This window comes from Notechis scutatus, chromosome 9, assembly GCF_049901735.1.
Source record: "Notechis scutatus isolate UNSWTSFEM ecotype Mainland chromosome 9, rNotScu1.2, whole genome shotgun sequence".
In the NCBI taxonomy this organism is placed as follows: Eukaryota; Metazoa; Chordata; class Lepidosauria; order Squamata; family Elapidae; genus Notechis; species Notechis scutatus.
Window position 1 is genome coordinate 5,692,587 of NC_142017.1, and position 22,893 is coordinate 5,715,479.

Consider the following 22,893-nt stretch of genomic DNA (forward strand, 5'->3'; position numbering starts at 1 on the left):
CCCTGAGACAAAAAAAAAAAAAAAAAGTGCACAATAACAACTAGCAACTGAGGTCTTAAACATGCTACTATTACATATGGTTGTTTATGGGGTACATTTACCCCAAATGTATATGCCGACTGAAATGGGACAACTCGATGCAGCAAACTCGCCATGGCCAACTCACCATGGAATAATTCAACAATTAAAATAATTTGAAACTAATTGTAATTGTTGTCCATATTTTCATTTTGTCCCTCCTTTGGCCTCCTTCCTTTAATGATTCTATTCCACTATTTCTTCGATATTAGTGTAACTCATCCTATGGCGAGTTGTTCCGCAGCAAGTTGGCCGTGGCAGGTTGTCCTAGACCTGAAGACGCTCTCAAATCCACCCAATCAACATACAGTACCTAAGAGTCCCATTGGGAGAATCAGCTATAACCATAAAAGGCAGCCTATGCTGCTCGCGAAACAGCAAAGAATATTTTGATGGGATTAAACTTGACTCATATTCCCTTGGTCAGAACTGTGGAACAAACATATTAGAAGACTGGATTGCTTGCATAATCCAAATTTGCCCTCTAGATGCGAAAGCATGCGAACACATAAACTATTACCTAACAGAACACAGAAAGATAATGGAGTGGTTTTTTTTTTGAATGATCTCTACGACAGCTCTTGAACCGATATCAATTGATCTCACCCCTGAATTGCAAGCTGACAGAGGGTCTTTCCCCCGTCACTGGAGGAAAGGAGAATAGCCTCAGACCTTCCAAATAATTGGATACTTTCTGGGGGGGAAAAATTGACCAAGCAGCATGCAGAAGACATGCTGAAAAGTTTCCAAAACTCATTTAGGAAAAAAAAAAAAAACAGGTTTTCGGGATTCTTTCATTATGGAAATCAAGCTTGAAGACAGCAATGGAATGCCTTTCAGGATTAACTTTGAAGATGGGCGTATCCATTGAAAGACATCATACTGGTTCATCCCACACATTCCCAGAAATGACTTTACAAATGGCATCAAACGCGTGGAACAGGACTTAGGAAGTTGTGCAAGGGAGGACAATCTTGACAAGGGAGGCCACTTCTGGAGCTCATTCCGAGTACCGCTGCAAGGTTGCAGGATCATTACTCTTCCTTTTCCTGGAAGGGACCCATTTGCTACAAAGAAAACAATGTGCATTCTTGGTCCAGGGTGACAAGGAACTGATCTCAGATATATCTGCATTGATACACTCAACTCAGTGCGCTAGAGATGTTTTGGGATTCGTGATTGAGCTTATTCCAGGTCAAAAGAAGAAGCAAAAACCCTTGATGTCAAAGTCATAAGGCTTGTCTTACAGACACAATGGAGACAACGCTGGGAAACATACAACACCCAAAATATAGTCCTCATTCTTTAGGCTGTGCAGGATCAGAAGAATCAGCAGAAGGCTCCAGAGGGGATGTAATCTTCGGTCTATGTAAACAGTTTTTTTTCTGAAACACAACCTAAACATTACAATCGCTTCATTTAGACTTTTTTTATTTAAAAAAAAAAAAACCACACGCACACACACGCGCACATGTCCAAGAGCAAAAACACTTGAGTGTTTTAGCAACACAACACTGCACTGTAGAATGGTTCCATTTTCCCCCTTTCTGTTAAAATAGCTGCTCCTTCTTTCTAGTTCTTTGATTTCCATACCCTTCGAAGCATCCATTGCCAGCAACGGATGCGCAAGCTGAGAAGCCGACAGCTCCGTTGAGCTTTCTTGGGCCACGGTCCACTATCCTTTCTCACGAGAATCCTCCATGTCTACTTGTACAAACTCATCGTAGGGCTCTGGTACATGCACATGTAAGCATCGCAAAGGAGCCTTCGCGCACAGCCTTGGATTCTCCTTGAGTCCAGAGAGTGCAATTCATCGAGGGACATTTTCAGATACTCGCCAACTTCTGGGCAGGGAGTCACTTGAGGGATGTTAAAACCATTTTGACCTCCTTGGGAGAGAAAAGGAGACATGGGATTACTCCAGCAGGACAATAAGACAGTCCAAACTATATGGTTTTGAGATGAAGACATGTCTTATGGAGATTCTCAGTTCATCCAGGTCATGGCTGTCCCAAAGGTGCTTTTTTCTTTGAAGACATTTCGCTTCTCATCCAAGAATTTTTCAGCTTCTTGGATGAGAAGCAAAACATCTTCAAAGAAAAACCAGAAAGTCCGGTTGCTTCTTGAAAAAAAGCCACCTTTGGGAGATGATGTAATCCCAGCTGAGAAGCATTCTACTTCATGCCAACTGAAATCTCCAACCTGTGTCCAAAATTATCCATTTCAGAATCAATCACATGAGTTCCACAAAAAGAAAGAGTGCAGAGAAGAGCAACGAAGATTATTAGGGGACTGGAGGCTAAAATGTGAGGAACGGTTGCAGGAACCAGGTTTGTCTATTTTAATTGGGGGGGGGAGGGATGGATTGGGGGTGATATGTTAGCAGTGTTCCAATATTTGAGGGGCTGCCACAAAGGAGGTCAACCTGTTCTCCAAAGCACCTGGAAGGCAGAACAAGAAGAAATGGATTGGAACTAATCATGGGGAGAAGCAACCTAGAACTAAGGAGAAACTTCCTGACAGTGAGAACAATTAACCAGTGGAACTACTTGCCTCCAGAAATTGTGGGTGCTCCAATACTGCAGGTTTTTAAGAAGAGACTGGACAACCATTTGTCTGAGATGGTTTAGGGTTTCCTGCTTGAGGAGGGGGTTGGACTAGAAGACCTCCAAAGTTCTTTCCAATTCTGTTATTCTATTATATTGTCTCTTTCAACTTTCCTTATCCTGCCACCATCCAAATTCATTTTGGATGTGCTGGTAATTTTTGGAATTATCAAACATAAGCAGAGATTTAATTTTTTTTAAATCTCCCTGGCCTTAGCCTACAGTGGGAGTCAGCAGCCCACGGCTCTGGAGCCACATGAGGCTCTTTGGGCCCTCTGCTGTGGCTCCCTGTTGGGTGATCCCACCACTGGCTGGCCCCTCCCCTTGCCCTCAACTCCCAGTCAATCCTCGCTTGGCCTGAGAAGGTAAAACACAAAAGACAGAAATGGGAGGGAAGGAAGGAGAGACCCATTTGGCACAGAAAACACCGAGAGCCACAAAATCTGGGTAGGCGTGGTGGTGGTGGGGTCATGTGACTGGGTGGGAATGATGTTGAGTTGGCCACCCCCACCGAAGTCTTGGGGCTCCCGGTGTTTTGTTTTTCTGTGAGAAATGAGTCCAAATGGCTCTTCGAGTGTTTAAGGTTGCAGACCCCTGGCCTACAGCAACAACCTAGCTTTTCTCAACAAGGTGCCCTACAATCTGGGGAACGTTGACAAAAGTGTATGCCATGGTTGAAAGATTGAGGAATGTTGCTTGAACCATGACACGAGGAGTCTCGTGACAGATGTTAAATACTAAAAAGTTTGTTAATTTAAGGCCAAGGCTAACAGTCGAGAGTTCACAAAAGAGAAAACATACCATCCCGATCAGCCATGCTATCAAAAAAGAGCCAAGACGAATCTTCCTTGCCATATTTAACAAAAGCCACATAGTGGCTTGTCTCTATACAAAGAACGGCAAAGAGCTCCATCTTCTGACAAGGTATGCAGCTGTGCCTCCAATCCCAGTCCGGTAAATCTTTCGGAAGCGACACTGGGTTGAATTTATGACTCTGCCTTTTGGGGTGAAGATGAACCTATTGTGGGATGGAGGGAAGAAACGTTTAGCAAAGGGAATTACATTCTTGCCTCTTTCTGAAAGAACCCAGTACTCACACAAGACAGCAATATCAAAAACGAATTCTTAGGTCATTTCGGAAAGAAAGAAAGAAAAAAACAACAACTTACCTGCGTATTGCAAGTTTTGCAAAACTGCTTGATTTTACCAGAGGAAATGTCTGAATCTTCGTAACATTCCCGACATTCGTACACTGCAAGTCCTCCGCAGATACGACACTGTCTCGGAGCTGCATTTTACAAGAGGAAAAACACCCATTGTGCTGCATGCTACCATTCTGAATAAACAGAATCCACACCTACAATTTCTTTTTAAAATAGAAAATCAAACGTTTGAGTAAAAGAAAATTAGCCCACTCTATTCATGCACAGATACTACTAATTTAAAGAATGCGCCCTGTCATATTTGGAAGTTTTGTGTTCTTCTAGATTTTTCTATTGAGAATTGAACAGGTGTGGCAGATAGGAAGGAACAGGTGAAAACAAGAGGGGAAATGGGAGGAAAAAACCCTCACAATTTCTCCAGGAATTGTTGGAAAAATTCTTGTTCATTCTGCGTTGATACAGTGGGCGTGCAACTTAAACACATTACATCAAAATCCTAACAGAATAAAATAGCCAGCAGACAGGCTAGTAAAAGATTATTTCCTAAAGGGCTAGGATATCTGTATTCTTTATTTCCTAATGGCAGTTAGAACTTATTTATTTTAGGAACCTGAGAAAAGTTATTATGAACAAAACTGGAGCAGTTTGGAAATCAACTATTGTTATGGCTCTGCTAAAGTCTGCAATGAAGATTTCAGATCCTGATTCTATTTGTGTATCTCCATTGAAAAAAAGATTTTTATGGTGCACAGCAATTCCATTCTGCATTATTTTGAAGGTGATTCATTTTATTGTTGAAGGTATCCAGGTTCATCAAATGTTGTGGAGTTCATTTCAACTGAAATTCAGTCTTATTGCACTATCATGAGGCATAATTAAACTCACTGTCTTCCAGCAGGTCTGTGATATTCAATTCCAGAGAAGGGAAAATTTTGTTGAACATTTTGAAGTCCTTGCCAAATCGAGGCATCTGAATTATCAGACATGATGGGGCCTAGTAAAATGAGCAGAAAAAGGATTTATATTTTATCCAAGAGACTTCATTCTCTGTTTGTTTACTACATCCTGATGCCCCTAATGTAAAGTTTAAAAATAGCTTTCTCAAAAGCAAGGAACCATAAAAACCTTAAGGCAGAGCTCTTCAAACTTGACAGCTTTAAGACTTGTGGACTTCAACTCCCAGAATTCCTCCTCCAGTCATGTTAGCTCAGGAATTCCGGGAGTTGAAGTCCACAAGTCTTAAACTTGCCAAGTTTGAAGACCCTTGTCTTAAGGTTTGGTATACATATAATCAGTCATACAGATTAGTCCTATCTTTGACTTAAGGGTGCCCAACTTGGCCACTTTTAAGACTTGTGGTCTTCAACTCCCAGAATTCCACAGCCTCGGGATGTTGAAGTCCAGTGGTCTTAAAGTTGCCAAGGTTTGACACCCTGATCTAAAGCAAGAAGGAAACTAATGGGCCTCAAGGTGATGCTGAACTAGAACTCCCAGAATCCTTTTTCCACTGGCCATTCACACACGGCAGCGGTGAATTTAAACTGAGGAACATCTGGATACGTTGAGTTCCCCACCTATGCTTTAATTAATAAATCATTTGCACAAATAGCTCAAGCAAAGTGTCAAGAAGTTCTTCTGATATCTACTGAAGAAGCAAATCCCCCATTCATCACAATGAAGAGTCACTTCCTAATCAATTAAGAATTTATTGAACTACTGTGGAGACACTTGCATGCTTCAGCTTCTCGCAATCTGATCAACACCAGCCAGCAAAATGTGCACCGATTGGTAAAACTATAAAAAGAGGAATCTTTCTGCAAACCTCTGCAAATTTCAAATTGCTGTTGATGAAAGACCATTCCAGTAACTGCTGTATGGTAGGCACTCCAACTTTCTCATTCTTGTCCATAAAAATCTGATAGAAATAGCAGTCTTGAACTTTTTGCCCTGCCGATCTAAGAAGAGAGATACAAGTGTATTTGACAATGGGGACACTTAATATTGATTTTAAAAAGTACAATCTACTACTATTGCAACCAGATTTGTCTTCAGGGTTACAGCAGAATCCTGTAGTAATAGATTCCTGCATCTGGAAAGAAACCAGATGACTTAGGATTTTAAGATCCTTTCCAAACCTTTAGTTATAAATATAAGAATACATTATTATTTGTTCATATATTTATAACAAATTACACACACTGCTGGAGAAAAATTCCAACATGAGTCTAAGAGGTCGGAAGACTAGACTTTTGGTCCCAGTGACCGACCCCAATTTGATCCTGAAATAAATTATTCCCTAAATTGATTAAGAGATTATTTCAAAAGTGATATGTACCAGTCTGTGAACTATTAAATTTATATTTATATATATAGACTGAGTCTATAGATAAGTGCTGCAAGTTGTAATTTAGCAATACTGAGCTGACCACAAGTTCTCCACACCTGATGCTATTATAGCAGATACAATGTTGAGACATAACTGTCATTTATTTATCAGTGAAGTTAAGTAAGCGAGACGAGGCAGCAATAAGAGCTTTTGAAATATGCCCAAGTTCTCAAGATAAAGGCATAGCTAAATGTTCAGTTTACAAAACTAAACACAAATAAAAGTAATGGAGATGCTTGAAGGGTGTTCCCAGCCATAACTTTTTGTTGGAAATTATCCTCAAGACTGTAAATTATAGATAATAACTCTTGTCACTTTAAAAAAATTTCTTCTGTGAGCCAAAGACTGTGTTTACCTTATTTTTAAGAGTGGTTCTACTCTTAAAATATGATGAAACAAAATATTCAAAAATTCTTCTGGATCTGGAAAAAAAAAAGAGTGTTTCATCAGGGTATCAAAGGACAGGCAACTAAAAAATAATAGCAAAAATACAAAGTTACAAAACCTGCCAGAAACCAAGCCTCAAAACTTGGTTTTAATAGCAATTAAAAATGTGAACTCTTAACCATGCGTAACTGGGAAACCAATATTTTCTAGATTTGGGGATGATCTGACACTTGTCTTTAATCATTTTAAGAATCCACAGATGTAGAATTTCATTAATTTGTTATTTTAAGCACAGTCTTTTAAAAAAAAGGACAGGCTACCAAATGAACATAAAGGAGTTTATTATGGTGGTGGTAAGATCTTATCTAGACTTCTGTTTAATAACATGAAACATCCTTTCAGTTCTTCCTCATTAACAATATTACAGAATGAACTTACCTTTTTCTTCAGATGTGAATCCTGATGCTGCTTCAACTTTTTCCAGGATCTTTCTCAGCTTCATTACTTTTGTGGCACACACATATCCATATCTAGAAAGTAAAAGATGAAAAGTCTGAAAAGGCATACCGAGCCCCCAAGAGGCAGAATCTAAAGAGGCAACATGGTCTACAATATTGTCTACAACCATTTGAACTGCTGCCCACAAACCAAAAGGAGGAAACAAGCAAAAAAGAGGTAAAAACCATCTAAAAATTGTAGAGGGGCCTGAAGTGGTCAACTCAAGCAGGGGTTTTCAAGCTTCTTGTTCCACCTTCCAGAAACCATTTCAAACATCTTCTTCCTGTTTGTAGAAGAAGCTTTTGACATTCCCCACCGAAGATGGCATGTTTTTACAGGAAGCTCATAGGTACTTACATTCGAAGAGGATTTACGATCTCTGTCCGTAGCAATTCTTGAGTTTCGCTATAATATTCTACATCATTCTTCTCTTTGGGCCGAAGCAAAACTGTATCCAGGACAGAACTGAATGCAAACAGGCTGAAAGAGTAGGGGGAAAAAATAAGTTTCAAACTGGAAAGGAGAGAGGGGTAAAAACATCACCTTCCAGTCAGGAAGTGTCCTAAAATCTATCACAGAGAGAGATGCTTTTAACGGATTCTGTGAGATTCTGACAAATACCTGTTTCCAGAAACAGCATTTACATAATCTGAACCTTACCAGCAACTAATCTCACCATATAATACAAATTGAAACAATTCTGCCTTAGAAAAGAGAATGTGAGCCATATCAAATACCAAAGGCTCAATCAGCAGAGAAAGAAACACTTAAATGGAAAAAAATCCAGGACAAGAAGTAGTTATTAATTTTGATTCTGTGTCTTAAACATACTGCCTTTCCCAGACTGTAAACTAAGCTCTGAGCAACTTACAAGGTTAAAAGAAATCCCTAATATATACAGTATTCCTCACTTAATGACTACCCTGTTTAATGACGATTCAAAGTTACGAAGGCACTCAAAAACTTTGTAGTCCTCACATGCATGACTATCACAGTATCCCCACAGTCAAGAGATAACATCAGGTCACAAAAATATCATGTGCATGCTATTAGATTCATGTAACTTCGTTGAATTTTTAAAAATGCATATCATGTGTTTTCTTCATCTCAGGCTTGAAATGCAGTTTTTTTATTTATTTACCAGAATAAGGTGGAATCTAAGTAGCAGGAGTTATAATGACCCTGGATCCCCTTTTTCTTTCCGATCATTGTTTCTAATCCTTCTTTTTCCATTTTTGGAGGAGTGTTTTCTTCGACCACTTCACTGAGATAGCCTCCAAAAGCTGAAAAACAAGTCGGGAAATTAAAGCTACATCTGTTCTCTTTCATAATCCCACATTAGCAACAAGCACAGTGGAAATATCAAAAGCCCATTACGTAGTCCAGCAAAGTCACAGAGGCCACCCACTTCTCCATTCTCGTGACCAACATTGTTTTGACGGAAACATGTACAGGCACTTATTTCTCACAAATGTGCACACACACACACATATATATATGCTTACAGGTAGAAGCGCGCGCGCACACACACACAGAGACACCTTCCTTGATCATTAGAAATGTGGTTTCCCGCCCCCCCCCCCAATTCAGAATTAAAGCAAAGCTGTAGAGAGAGAGACAGAAAGGTGGACGATACCTAAGGAATTGCAACGTTCAATCTGATTGGACACCGGCTGCAATGAGGCAAATCTGGAGTCAGGACGGCAGCTTTTCAGCTTGACAAAAAGAGCTTTCTTTGGTGCGCAGGTAAAGTAACGGGTTCCTTTAAAAGTCCCATCGGTGCAACCTGCACATTCATCTTCCTGAATAAAAACAAATAAGAAACCTGCACTTCTCTGTCAGTGCTATATACACCTATAGAAACTTGTAGCGATACGAGAAACCTCTCCGTAAAAACCTGGCTAAATGGCGGTCACAACGCTTACGCTTCCCAACCCAACCCTCGAACAGCACAGTCACACCATCCACACAAATTCTGACAAAACTACAAAGATTAAATGTGGCTCCTGAAGAGATCACGGTCTCCTTTGATGTAGTGTCTCTTTTTACATCTGTCCCTCTCCACTTAGCACAATGGGTCATAGAAACACTGGTTCTTGACTTACAACCAGTCATTCAGTGACTGTGCAGAATTACAACGCACCCAGATGGGACTTATGACTCGGTTTTGAAGTTCCAAAGTCCAGACACACACACACACAGTCAAATGACATTTTGGGCCCTTGGCAACTGGCCTGCATTTATGGCTGTTTGCCTGCGGTCACATGACCCACAATTTCAGACACTTTTGCCGGAAACCAGTGTTTGCTTCCGGTTTCCAGCAAAAATTGCCCCACAGGAAACGATGGGTTTACTTAACAATGGCTGCAAAAAAAGATCATTAAAATCGGGTCTGATGGAGACCTATGTTATGACCATCATGACTTACAACCGTAATTGCAGATTAAATTACGGTCGTAACTCAAAGACTACCCGTACATCAAAATTGTGAGCTGGCTTCAGCCTGGCGGTAAGTTTTCCTCTGGCCTGACGTCAGAATCAAGCTGTAGCCAGGAAATTTAAGAGAAAGGCGATAACGAAAAGATCCTTCAGGGTAAGAGGTGGGCAGGAATTGCCCGCCGGTTCTCAAATCTGACAGTAATTACCAGCTCAAGCCCGGCTAACACTTCGTTGACCCCTGGCGGCTGCCCGATCCAACGGATTACTCCGTAGAAGGGAGGGTTCTCTTTCACTTCTGCTAAAGAGCCAGCTTCGAGGCCATGCATGTTGATGGGGGCTATGGGGGCTGGTGGACTCTCCTGGATTGGCCCAGAGGTCCCTTCCCCAATAACCGATTGAACAGATAAGGAGAGCGGGCTGTGTGATATAGAACTGTTGGTGGTGCTTGACATCTTGTTGAGGCTGAAAGGCAGGGAATGGAATCTGTTTTCAGAAGATAAACTGTTCGACGGGGCAGGCTGCAGCGGTGGGGAAGAATTTCCAAACCCAGAAGAAGAGTCGTTGAGTGATTTTGCAGAATCTTCAGCCACTGTTAGAATTGGAGGCAAGCAAAGAAGTCGGCACAGATTACAAATTACAACTTATATTAAGGCACTCAAACAGATGTGATGCGCTTTTCATAAAAATGAGTAAAACGTGCTGGAATCTCTCTCTCTCTGACTAGATTCTATCATGGAAGAATAAATTGCTTAAAAACAGTTTACTGGCACTTGCTAAGCACAATGAGATAACAAGGTAGATTTTACTAATACTATAATCAAGGACTATAACCAAGAATATGAGCTTCTGCTATACCAATCAGCAAACTGAATAAAATTTTGTAAATAATTATTACAAAGTTTCTTAGTGATACATTACAGCAGGTGACAGATAGTTCACAGCAATTCCAAACTTGGGTGGAAGAAACTGGGATCCTGGACTCATTCCAAATTCATACAGAATATCATGTGAGTTTGGTATATGCTCCAAATAAATTGGGCATTGTCTCTCAAGTTTTCTCAGACTCCTACAGTCTATGGCAGCTGGCACAGCAGAAAAGCTGATGTAACAACAACAAAAACTTGAACACAGAAACCTTTGAAGCAACAATTCCATCTTGTTCAACACTTAAGGACTCTTGAATTTAATATTCAAGAGTAATTGTGTATTTTGTGTCAGCTATTTAATCATATGAGGCTTATTGGTCAACTTTAAGCTATTTTCTGAAAACTGCTATTTTAGATTGTGCAGGCGAAGGAATTCTGGGAGTTGAAATCTAGGTACCACATTGTTGCTGAGAAACAGTGCTCTAGATCTTAGTAATCTGGAAGCCATGATTTACTGGGAAGCAAAAATGAAATCTACACCTCTTGTGAATTCGTATCAGTATCAGTAGCAGTGAGGCCCTAATCAGTAGCAGAGTATCACAATCAGTAGCGGAGAGGCCCTAAAGGACACATTCACCAACTTGTCTCCTGAAGACACATAAATAAATCATGAGTCAAAGCACAGTGCATGAGGTCAGAAGCTGGTATAATAGCACATTACTATTTATAAGCCTCTTGCACACTCTGCCTAAAACCCAACTGGTTTAATAAAGAGTGTAAGATGTAATGTTGCTGTCATGTAATGTTGGGTTATTTTCTACCATGACTAAGAAATTACCATAAAACCTGGGCCAAAGAAAAAGTCTTCAGTTATCTGACAAACTACAGCCATGAACTAAGGAATGGGAGTTAACCAAAAGAGATTTAGGTTTTCCCCACCCTCTTAAAGCCATGCGACTGCTACTACAAGGAATTGCTAAAAAAAAAAAAAAAGTCAAGGGCAACTTTCAAAAGCTGTTTGTGATAAGTTGCTGGATCAAATGAGTGTGTAAAATAATTCCTCTGGGGTTGTGGAACAAGTAGTGGATGATGGACTATGCTCATCTTGACTCAAAGCAGCAATACAGGGAAAGCTGCAGTTTGGGGAGAAAAAAGATGCATCAAAGTGCTTCCAAAAATATAACTCAATACAGTTGTCAGAATTCTCTGCATCATTACAGTTCATATTTTGTTACTACATCTGTGATCAAAATCCAGTTTGTTACCTTCATCAATATACCATGTATTTTTTGATTTTGGCTGTGCTTGAGAATCAACTGAGGAGCCATTTAAAGCGTAGAAAAATTCTGTTCTGTTTCTGTTTCCAGGATCAGACAGTGCACCTGAAAAACAGGCCATGTCAGAAGGGAAGAATATATACAAGTAAGCTTTGATGTTCTTTGGAAAGTCTGTAAAACTGCTTCAGAACTGTATGACTTTAATGGAAGAAACACAACTGCAGGTTATCTGGTCCAATCACTACAATACTGCATGATTTCATACTCCCAACCCTTTAAAGAACAGCTCTGTTCTCAGCTTACATCTCAAGCTATACACACAGTACCTTTTAGAAGGCAAAGCTACATCAGGTAACAATTCTGTTTCAGCTTAATGAAACTGTTTTCTTAATAATATCTGTAAGATTAATACCATATACGGATCACGGATTTCAGACTTAATATTTTAGAAGGAATGAACATCGGTGATTTAAAATTGCATGCCACCAAATCCCAAAAACTCTTGACTCATACACCATAATCAACACTTTAAATGACTGAGATATGGACTGTTTAACTGTAGTCATTGTAATATTAATATGCAAGGCAGAAACTGCCTATGTCCAGTCTTGTTCACAGACTGGAAAGATCAGTGGGTTAAGAATGGTACAACCAAACTTTCTTCACAAGTGGCTTTACATAAGTGTGTTGCAGGACCTTGGGATAATCCTAGAAATATGCACCTATGCAAAAGTTCTCATGATTCCTGCTGAAATTTGGACATCCTTTTGCAATACATCTAACCCTTTGACGTAAACCCCTTTTCTTGCTATTTTACAGATGACATTTGCAAGTAAGGAGCAATTTCGCTCCTTGTGTTTCATCCGAAGGATCAAGCACAGAAAATTCAAGCAGTGAATCCAGAGGGTTCAAGGGAAAATGAATATATCCATTTCCATTTCCATTTCCATTCCTATCTATCTATCCTTTCTCTCTTACCTCTCTCTCTTACCTATCTGTCTGTCTATATCTATCTCACTTATCTTTCATCCAACCATCCTAGGAAGTCCTTTAAGTATCACTCCAAGGGCTCCAATCGTAATTGGTGTAATGACACATTTATTTTTCCATTTATATGGATACCAATTAAAAATGCTGATATGTTCAAACCTTTATAAGGAATACAGTAAAGTACACATTAAATATCTTCACTGATATTGATGGAGAGACTGTTTTAGTAGTCAAACTTGCCTTTAAATAGCAACATGAGGAGATTGCACGTGGCAATCCTCATTTAAGAAACAACACTAAGTTTCACTAAAATGCTGAGTGATGTACCTGTAGACTTTGGCTTGCTATGACCAAAAGCTTTGTCACCACCACCTCTGGAAGTATAAGCAAGTTTGGGAGGTCTCCTGTCCTGACACACAGCCTCTAAAACAGAGCAGAGTTTAGATATTTCACAAAGTATAAGAGCACACTATACAACAAATGTAATGTATTAGTTTCAAAACGTTAATCAAAAACAGGAGACGCATTATTAGACCTTCCTCAGGAGGCCTGAAAGTCCTGATGTATAAGATTTTACACAGAAAGATAAGCCAAACTGTAACATGATACCTCAATTATAATACCTGTCATAATGGAACTATAACATAAATTACCATTCTTTAGGAATGATTTGGAAGTTTGTTTTAAAAAAACTTAATGATTAAATAAGGACTTACTCAGATGGCTATTGTTGGAACAGTCTGTCAGACTAATAAACCTTTATACTAATCCAGCTGAGCAATTCTAATGTTTTCTTACTCCTATCTGCATCTCATCTCTCTCAAATTCAACCAGTGAAACCTTAGGTTCCCTTTACACCTACAAAGCTTCTGTCTTTGTGCTGAGCAAGCCAAAGATAAGTCTCCTAATCCAGCTGTCCTTTCCCTAGAAAAATATGATCTGCGGTTCCAAAGATTGCTCACATGTTTTAATTTCCTTGGCAAAGCAGCCAAGTAAATAGTTTCATCACTAATGTCAAGTTTGAAAAACCATGAAAGGGCCGTCTAGTAACTTAGATTCTATGGTTTCTTTCTAAGCAAATCAGCTAATCTCAGTAGATCCTATTCAAGTCACTATATTCCTCCAGTGCAAAGCAGTTGACTCATGCATGCAGCATAGGGCTTACAGTATTATTAAAGCTTTGTGAATAGAAAAACTGGCACTCTAATAATACGGAGAAAAGAACAGATTGCCTGTGGTTCCGAGCTCTTCTCACAAACACCAGTTCTTTTATCAGAGCATATGTGGGCATCTTTTGAACATATTCCTTTTAAATAAAGTGTAACAATACCATAATCCAGTACACAAATGCTGTACAAAAATTAGAATCACCTGGTGAGACCTTATGCATCATTTCTTTCAGGTTTTTAAGTGTTCTTAACTAGCCTTTAAATCATTATGCATAATTATTCACGAATGTGAACTGCAGCCGCATCATTTCCATTCAACACTGTTCCAGTTCCCTAACCCACACAATAACCTACTAAACAAAGACAATTTCTCAAGTAGAAAATTCACTGCCAGATAATGGGACTTTCAGTCCTCAAGCTTTATCATCTGGAAATAGTCGAGAAGGCCAGCATTCCATTAAGACAAATACATTTGCCTTACAACAATTCCTTTAATGACTCTTCAAAGTTACAACGGCACTGGGAAAAATTGACGGTTTTTCACTAATCGTTGCAGCATCCCTATGGTTACAGGATCAAAATTCAGATGCTTGGCAACTGACTCATATTTATAATGGCTGCAGTGTCCCAGGGTCTCGTGATCCACCTTTTGTGCCATACTGACAAGCAAAGTCAATGGATTCACTTAACAACCATGATACTAACTTAGCATCTGCAGTGATCACTTAATAACTGTGGCAAGAAAAGTTGTAAGAAGGGGCAAAACTCACTTAACATCGGTCTCACTTTAGGAACATAAATCTTGGGTTCAATTGTTATCGTAAGTCACAGACTACCTGTAGTGCACTGTAGCAGCATCTCTTAATGAGTTTAGGGGGAAAAATACACGACATTTTAAAAATTCTGAAAACATTTCCAGAATTAAAAAATTACCAAGAAAAAACAGTGCCCAGTAATATAGTAGATACAGAAATATCTACTTTAAGAATGAACCGCAAAGGCCAAATATAAAGCTACAACCAGACATTAATCAACCTGCTAAAATCTAGAGACTCTTCTCAAAATCAAAATAAAATATTACCTGGGATAACATCATTGATATGCAAAAGAAGTGTGCTTTCAACACTTGCAAAACTACAGAGCTGCTGTCCATTGTATCTTCCATCCCAATTTCCAATTGGATTGTCCTAAAAAGCATTTTATAATATGTTTATTCCTTATAGCTCAAAAGAACAGCTGAATGCATTCAAGAAAACCAGGATGTTACTAAAACTTTGCAAAAGCTATGCAAAGCTAAGGTTGAAAGCACAAGCCATCATGAAAAAAGATATTCTTGTAATGCTGGCAACCCACCTCTCAGACAGAAACACAAAGGATTCGTCTACTAATAATCATATGTCACAATTAAGAAAAAAAAAACTCCCAATTACTGAAGTACAAAGCCCAATTTGTAAGCAATTTGTGAAGTTACACAAATGCAGCCATTCTCAATGGTTACCGAGAAAATAGAAAGGCTGACGAGAAAGGTAACTGTTTTGATCTTTCATAGTTCTAAATGGAACCAAGTGAGGCTATGCAAGTATAACCCATTATATTCAATGTGCAAACAGCGTTTTACTACATCAAATACTTAAGGATATTTTCTGAAGTAGAACATTTGATTTCAGTATTTTTACTTGAAAGCTATTGTACATTTTCCAATTATAGAAACAAACTTCAGGAAAAAAAGTGAGGAACAGCAAGTATTATTGATGTGCTCTTGAGCATTACAAATTAAGAGGTGGAATTCAAATTCATACCAAAGAGTCTTTTTATATTCCTTCAAGAGGCTAAAACCGACACTTGTCACCATTTTTCTCAGAAAAGAACGGAGTTCAATAAAACATGCTTATCATTAGAATCAAGGACAAGATTTTCTTTTTTAACTTGGCAAGTCATTTTTGAACATAAAGTAAAGCCTGTAATCTTGTTCATTGTTTGTTGTCCAACAAAGTAATAATGTACTGTAAGATTCAAATGCCCTAGAGGAGATTCTCTGTTGCTATACTGTAATCCAAGAAGCATGATTTATCCCCCCACCAAAGCAAGTTAACATACATTTTATCTGATAACTAAAAAATATACTAGAGTGATTTACACATGGCAACAACTGCCATAAGTCGCTTTCAAGGATTCCACCCACCAGCAATATTGCATGTACTATTTTAAACACACATGCAAAAAATCATAAAAATCTTAATTTCTTACCATGTCCACTCCAACAACGTATCCTAAACTCTCGTTTCCTGGTATGACATCACAGAATATAACTGTCCCATACTCTATATTCTTCCCTATCTTCACAGAAACCCTGGAGTTGAGCTCCAAAGGAGGAAGTTCTACCTGCATTGAGTCAACTGGAGCTGCATAGTCATTCTCCAGTTCATTGTCATCATCGTCCATCAGTTCTAGTTTGTCTAGTGCAACAAACACTCCACAGTCCTCATCACATCTGAACAGCTGTTTGCCTTGGTACTGTCCATCAGTAAAGCCCTGACCACGACCTTCTTCCTGTATTTATAAAAGGAAAAGGAAAATGAATTGTGAAGTTCAGCCCAATGTTGAGCTGAGGAAGGCCCCAAGTTTTATAACCTTCATAGAAATTACAACTCACGGGAAGACCTTGGATTAGGGAGGCCTGTTCCATGCAATATGCTGAACCACTATAGCATCTGCTTATTTTTTAGCTTAACAAACTGCAGGAAAATCCAGCAAATGAGAAATTGAAATTTATGCAGAGATATTTATCATAAAAGCAACTCATGTCTGGCACGCAGACATTCTCTCAACGCAACCTCCTTCAGCTACGTTGCAAGGATAAAATGGCATGGAGAACCATCCCACACAATCCTTCCATCCTAAAAGGAAGACAGGGATACAAATGTAATAAACGAATTAAACCTAACACTTTACGGGTTTTTAGAATGCACGCTCAATGATACCAGAAAGTATGTTTCACCAATCTACATTAAAAAAAAGAAAGACAATCCTTACCAGAAGCTCCACTCCGAAAAATATACCCGACAGGGATCTCTCTTGTATTAAGGGTCCTCTAAAGCGAACAATTCCAGGGTATTTCTCTTCTCCTGACCTCAGCTGCACTTTCACCGGGGAACCAACATCGATGTGGAGGCCCTTACGTAGCCTGCTTCTGCTTTTAAATATACTGTATCTTTCCTCACAATTGGTGATTGCCAACAGCAGCTCGGCTCTTTTTTCCTCTATATCAACGATCTCTTTCTCGTCGACGTACAGGACCGCATGGGGCTGTTCCAAAATCTTGATTCCTATTTGTAGCTTCTTGCTTTTGGATGAAGGGTTGTTCCTGATGTGCCCACCGGAAGACCTGTCTTGAATAAACTGACCGATACTACCTTTGGGTATTTTTAATAGCTTTTGAGTCTGCTTGTCTATAATGCTACATTCCTGGAGAAGCAAATAAAATATACGCTCTTCCCAATATGGAGAGCTTGCTTTCTCTTGACTCCACAAACCCGAAGTCATTGTGCTTCAAGCTTTGTAAAAAGATGAAAAAGAAGAATCTTCCAAAGAAACCTAGATAGGCAGCATAACTGTGAATGAGAGGGTTTTTTTTTAAAGTTACAGCTCCAATACTGACTTAATTTTCTTCATCCATGTCCTACTGAGCTAAATCCAGTATAGATGACCTGAAGCATAAAAATAAAGGAAAACATTATTAGAGGCTAAAGGATACCATAGTAAAAGGACAGGAAACAAGACACTTTTGAAAGCAAGCATCATATCTAATTTTTATAGACCTATGACAACATCCAGCTGGCAAGAATGAGAACATGTTTAGACAGCTATAAAGGTCATGCTGAAGAATTTCTCTGCACAATAAAATTGACTGACTAATAGAGTCATCATCACACCATTGCCACCACAAAACTGACCATTTAGCTTTCAACTTTGCAATCCTTATTAATATCTTGAACTGAGTGGACAGCTGTTCTCACAAATAAGAGCTTTTTTTTCCTTTTAGTAATCGAAACATTTTTTAACTTTCTTGAAAAGATAAAGGTAAAACAAGAGTTTTGTTAATCTCACAATCTGATTATAGAGAAAAATCACCAAAATACATATTTAGGTAGTACTTAGAATAACACATTTTTGGCAAATATGGTATCATGGATATTTATGGAAATATCTGAGTGGCAGCATGTCAGAATAATCTCTTGAAGATATGCTTCCAAATAAAAATCAAGCTAAATAAGATTAGACAAAGAAATTTGTAAAGCTATTAAGCAATTGGAAAGTCATCAGTGTACTTCATAGTTTATTTATCAATAGAAGTCAAGACGCAAAAGAAGAATCACATCTGCAATCATTTGGAGTTGAGACGCTTGATCATTACCTAAAATAAACTCTACAAGTCACTTTGATTTATCTTTCAGTTTAAGTAGAACTACCAATAATACATTATTATACACCAGCATTTCACAAAAGCAATGGTTCTTTTCTTAAGTATGCAAACAAATAAAAGCATCTCCTCAATCTTGGGAACAGGAATAAAAAGAAAGAAAAGGCATAATTGAGAATGGAAGACTTTTCAAGGAAAGGCTAGTGTTACTTTTTGAAAGCCTAGGAGGTACGTAGACTTAAAACATCAATAATGAATAGCTGCAACAAACAGCCCGCTTCCAAATTTCATTAAAAGAAATAACCTTAGGGTGTAATGTTTGAACCAAAGATCAATATAGGAATTGAAACAAGGGTTCAATTATGAGCCTGGGAGGCAAAAGAATGGTTTAAAAAAGTTGGTTTTTTCCCTCCATGTCAAGCACAACTATCTAAATGATCCAATCACATAAGAGGAATGTAGAAGTCATTCTGAGAGCAAGGTTTGTTTTGTTTTGAGTGGTTATTTTACTTTCATAAAATTTTACAGGTTTTATACAATTGCAAGCCACCCAGAATCTGCACGAAGTTGACAGCATAGAAATGCTATGAACAAATAAGTGTCAACAAGTAACAACTGAGATATAGTGCACCTTTCAAGACTGGTCTATGGTGAAAAATAATCATTACTATACACAGAAAACAATGATTTATAAAAATACAATATAACAGATATAAAACTCTAGTTTCTTCCCAAAGAACTATTAACCAAAGTTTTGCCCTTAGTGTGGAAAACTACAGCTCACTGCTAACTTTGTGGTTCAGTTTGACTTATGCAAAGAGACTCCATGTGATCATAAGACTTGCATATACGTATTTAAGTTCACTAAATTAAGACATGAACCACTTCAGTCTGAAGTTTCAGCCTGAGCAAACCAGTGACCCCATCCTGGCTTATGTTGCAAAAACAGATTCTAGTCCACAAAGGCTTCTGCCACAACACAGCTGTCCTTTTGTGCAGGCTAACTCACAATGAAGCACGACTGAACTTAATAGGCTTTATTCCAGAATAGGCATGATCGTGATTCTCCTATAAATCTCTTTCTGTTAAGTGATATTGTGGTCTCAGTATTTGTTTTCTGATTGCAAAAGACAAACCCAAGAACTCTGATGATATAATACAAGTACTATAAGAAGTATTTTTATGATATAGACATGCACATACACAAAATCCACTGTTCTATAGAATAAACATTTTAAAAGGACGAAACTACAGAACCTTTGTCTATTTTTAAGTATAAGAAATCCATAGAAAAGTTAACAACTTTCAGAGTGAAAAAATCTTAAGATCCTGCCTAGAAGTAAACAAGACTCTTTTTTTGTTTCATCGCCTTTAAGAAAACAAATGAAAAATGATGTGTTTATCTGGCATAAATACATACATACACACAGAAACACACATGCACATATATATTATACATATATGATACACATATGAACAGATACAGGCACACAGGTACATATACACATATATTCTCATACACACATATACAAACTTTGGGCAGTTTTGTCAACCTGCCCAGGACAAAAGGCGGCTCCCTAAATGAGAAAGTGAAACCCGAAAGGGAAGACAAGGGGAGGAGGGAGAAAACTTTCTCTGAAATTGTACACAAAGCATATCCTAAACATTTTGTGGAGCTCCTTCTATGTCTCAAGCAGGTAAGTGTGTGTGTGTGTGTGTGCGTGTGTGTGAATATAATGAAGAAGCCACTTAAAGGAAAAGAGTCAATGAGGAGGGGGAGCAGCTGCCAGCACCATCGTAACAATGTGAAGAATAACTTTGCCAACTAATTGCAAAAAAGCGAAAATTCAACATGAAACAAACAGTTGCCTTTGTACCGAAAAGGATAAAACAATTAACTGTTTGATCAGAGGCTCAGCAAAATTTCACAAACTAACCTCAAGCAACCACATGACCAAGTTGCAGAATTATTCATTGGAAATTTTGCCAAAAGTTTTAATTTGAATGTAGCTAAGAAGACAACTTCCTGGGACCCTGAAGTTGAGAAGGTTTTGGAGAAAAAACAGGTTAAGATCTTATGGGACTTTCAAGATCCGAATAATACTAATAACACATCTTTGTTCATCACATGCCTGATAGAACAGTTAATGACAAGAAAGCCTGGTTCGTTGACGTTGCTATTCTGGGTCATGCTAGGACTGAGGAAAAACAATTGGGGAAAAACTTATGGGAAAAGAAATTTGTTGTTATATCTATTATGATTGGAGCCCTTGGAATGATACTTAAAGGACTTCCTAGCATGGTTGGATGATAGATAAGTGAGATAGATATAGACAGATAAGTAAGATAGAGAGGTAAGATAGACAGAGAGGGGGGCAGGCAAAGATAGATAGATAGATAGATAGATAGATAGATAGATAGATAGATAGATAGATAGATAGATAGATAGATGATAGTGACATAAATAGAGAGAGACACACACATAGACAGATGATAGAGATAGATAATAGACAGACAGATGACGGATAGATGGATGGATAGTTAGAGACACAGACCAAGATAGATAGATAGATAGATAGATAGATAGATAGATAGATAGATAGATAGATAGATAGATAGATATATAGATATAGATATAGATATAGATAGATAGATAGATAGATAGATAGACATAAACAGATGATATGAGATAGATGATGGATAGATGACAGATACAGACTAACATAGAAAGACACATAGACAGATGATAGAGATAGATGATAGACAGATAGACTGACTGACAGAGACACAGACCAACATAGAGAGTAGGTAGGTAGGCAGACAGACAGACACAGACAGAGATAGATGGATGAACAGACACAAACTGATAGAGACGAATAGCTAGATAGAGGCATATAAATACATAGATGATAAGATAAATCTAAGAGAGAGAGAGAGAAGGAGGAGGAGGAGGAGGAGGAGGAAGAGGAGGAGGAGGACTGGGCCCCAAGTTGCCCATGAATCATGACATAAACACCCTAATTTTAACACACACACAAAAAAAAACCCAAACCCCCGCTTGGAACTGCCCCTTTCCTCACACTTAACCGTCCTTAGTTCCTTGCTTAGAACTTGAATGGCTAAATTTCCCACCAGTCTCCAGACTGTAACCGCAGACAACAACAACAACAACAACAACATTTTATTCATTAAACATGAAACTCAGTCAACTGAACATTCAAAAATGCATCACAAATACCATTGGCTTCTTAGTTTATAATAATATATTATCACTATTATAATAATAATAATCATTATCAGTATTATTATTATTCAGAGCCAGTCAATATTTGTGATACATTTTTAAATGTTGACTGAGTTTCATGGTTAATAAGTTAACAAGAATAATCAAATAATACTAATAAATACTAATAAATACTAACAAAATACTAATAAAATAATAAAAAATACTAATAAGATAAAATACTACTACTACTAATAATAATAAAGCAGCGTCCCTCAAAGCCTCCCCCCCCCCAAGCGGTCGAATCTGGGCCGGCCGCTTTTCCTGTCAGGCCGGCCTACCTCGCAGGGCTGTTGTGCAGCGACCTCTAAGGGGCGCTTCGGCGGCCGCCGCGGTCTTTTTTTGGGGTGGGGGGGGGACGTGACCCATGGAGGACCCCGAAGGAAGGAGGGTGAAGGGACCGAGCCCGTCGCGACGCGTTTCCCCCCCTCAGCGCCATGGGCCGGCGCATCCCGCTCCCGACCGGCTTCCCGCCATTACCGTTCTCTCGTCCCTTCGCAGGCGGCCGCAGCGGGGCTTCTTAGCCTCCCGGCGCCCCGAGGGCAAGGAGGGGAGCGACGGCGACCGCCACCATCCCCATCCCCTCAGGAGCTTCGCGGAGCGGCTTCGCCGAGTGCACCCTAACCCCGCTGCTGGGTTGCCAGCGCCCCGCTCCGTCCCGCCCCGTCCCCGCGCTTAGCCAATTGGAACACGCGGGAGCAGGCGTCGCTCCTTGCGACTGGTTCCCTCTCCCTTTCGCTCTCGCTTTCTGTCAGACGGAGGGAATTTCCATCTTTTTTTCCCTCACCAGTCTGGTAGGTTGAGCGGTAGCGACGAATCGTTTGGATTGGCTGGCCGGGTTCGTTCCTGTTCGATGAGTGGCTAAAAAGGGAAGAAAGCCCACCCACCCCCCCACATGCCTTCCCCCCCCGAACGCGCCGAGATCAGTTGATTTGATTGGGCACGTTTTCCCAAGGACTCGCCTACCTCGCTTCCTATTGGACCAAAAACCGAAAGAGCGGAGGGAAAAGAGAGCGGGGGCTCTCTAAAAAGTAAAACGTTACCATTCCTCCTCCTCCTGCTGCCCCCGCCCCCAGATTGATGACGTCATTCGGAGGAGGGCGGGGCCATGTGTCTGTCCTGCTATTGCAAATTAATAATTACAGTTGGCGCTTATCTACTGTAGATCTTTATTGGGGGATTCTTTCATTTCTATTGTTTCTACCCCAAAATAATTATTAATAATAAAAATAACAAGGTACAGTTGAAAAGCAAAGAATAAAAATGGAGGAACACCTGTTGAGACTGTGTGCAAATGCATATGAATGCATAAGGGGAGAGAAATTCGTTTA

General features: G+C 39.2%; 1 protein-coding gene across 4 annotated transcripts; it reads right to left on the reverse strand.

Moving 5' to 3' along the window:
• Window positions 1-1,492: 1,492 nt before the first annotated feature.
• CYLD (CYLD lysine 63 deubiquitinase) lies at window positions 1,493-22,212 on the reverse strand. Of its 4 annotated transcripts, XM_087971473.1 has the most exons (18): window positions 22,043-22,181; window positions 20,217-20,313; window positions 16,893-17,566; window positions 16,107-16,409; window positions 14,941-15,046; window positions 13,018-13,113; window positions 11,689-11,805; window positions 9,764-10,146; window positions 8,755-8,920; window positions 8,260-8,401; window positions 7,476-7,598; window positions 7,059-7,150; window positions 6,589-6,655; window positions 5,670-5,802; window positions 4,733-4,841; window positions 3,854-3,972; window positions 3,486-3,702; window positions 1,493-1,967 (listed from the first exon to the last, which is right to left on the reverse strand). In XM_087971473.1, the coding sequence occupies exons 3-18, from the start codon at window positions 17,400-17,402 to the stop codon at window positions 1,783-1,785; spliced, it is 2,868 nt and encodes a 955-aa protein (XP_087827599.1). In that variant the 5' UTR covers window positions 17,403-17,566; window positions 20,217-20,313; window positions 22,043-22,181; the 3' UTR covers window positions 1,493-1,782. The 4 variants fall into 4 exon arrangements, with proteins under 4 accessions (XP_087827599.1, XP_026531667.2, XP_026531669.2 ...); XM_026675882.2 differs by lacking the exon at window positions 20,217-20,313 and having other exon boundaries at window positions 22,043-22,212; XM_026675884.2 differs by lacking the exon at window positions 20,217-20,313 and having other exon boundaries at window positions 16,242-16,409; window positions 22,043-22,210.
• Between the last annotated feature and the right edge of the window lie 681 nt (window positions 22,213-22,893).

Coding starts and splice junctions, on each gene's coding strand:
- CYLD (XM_026675882.2), bottom strand. CDS start 17,402: ATGACTTCGGGTTTGTGGAGTCAAGAGAAAGCAAGCTCTCCATATTGG. Junction 15,047..16,106: donor ACGTTGTTGGAGTGGACATG/GTAAGAAATTAA, acceptor AATGCTTTTTAG/GACAATCCAATTGGAAATTG. Junction 4,842..5,669: donor GCAATTTGAAATTTGCAGAG/GTTTGCAGAAAG, acceptor TCATTTTACTAG/GCCCCATCATGTCTGATAAT.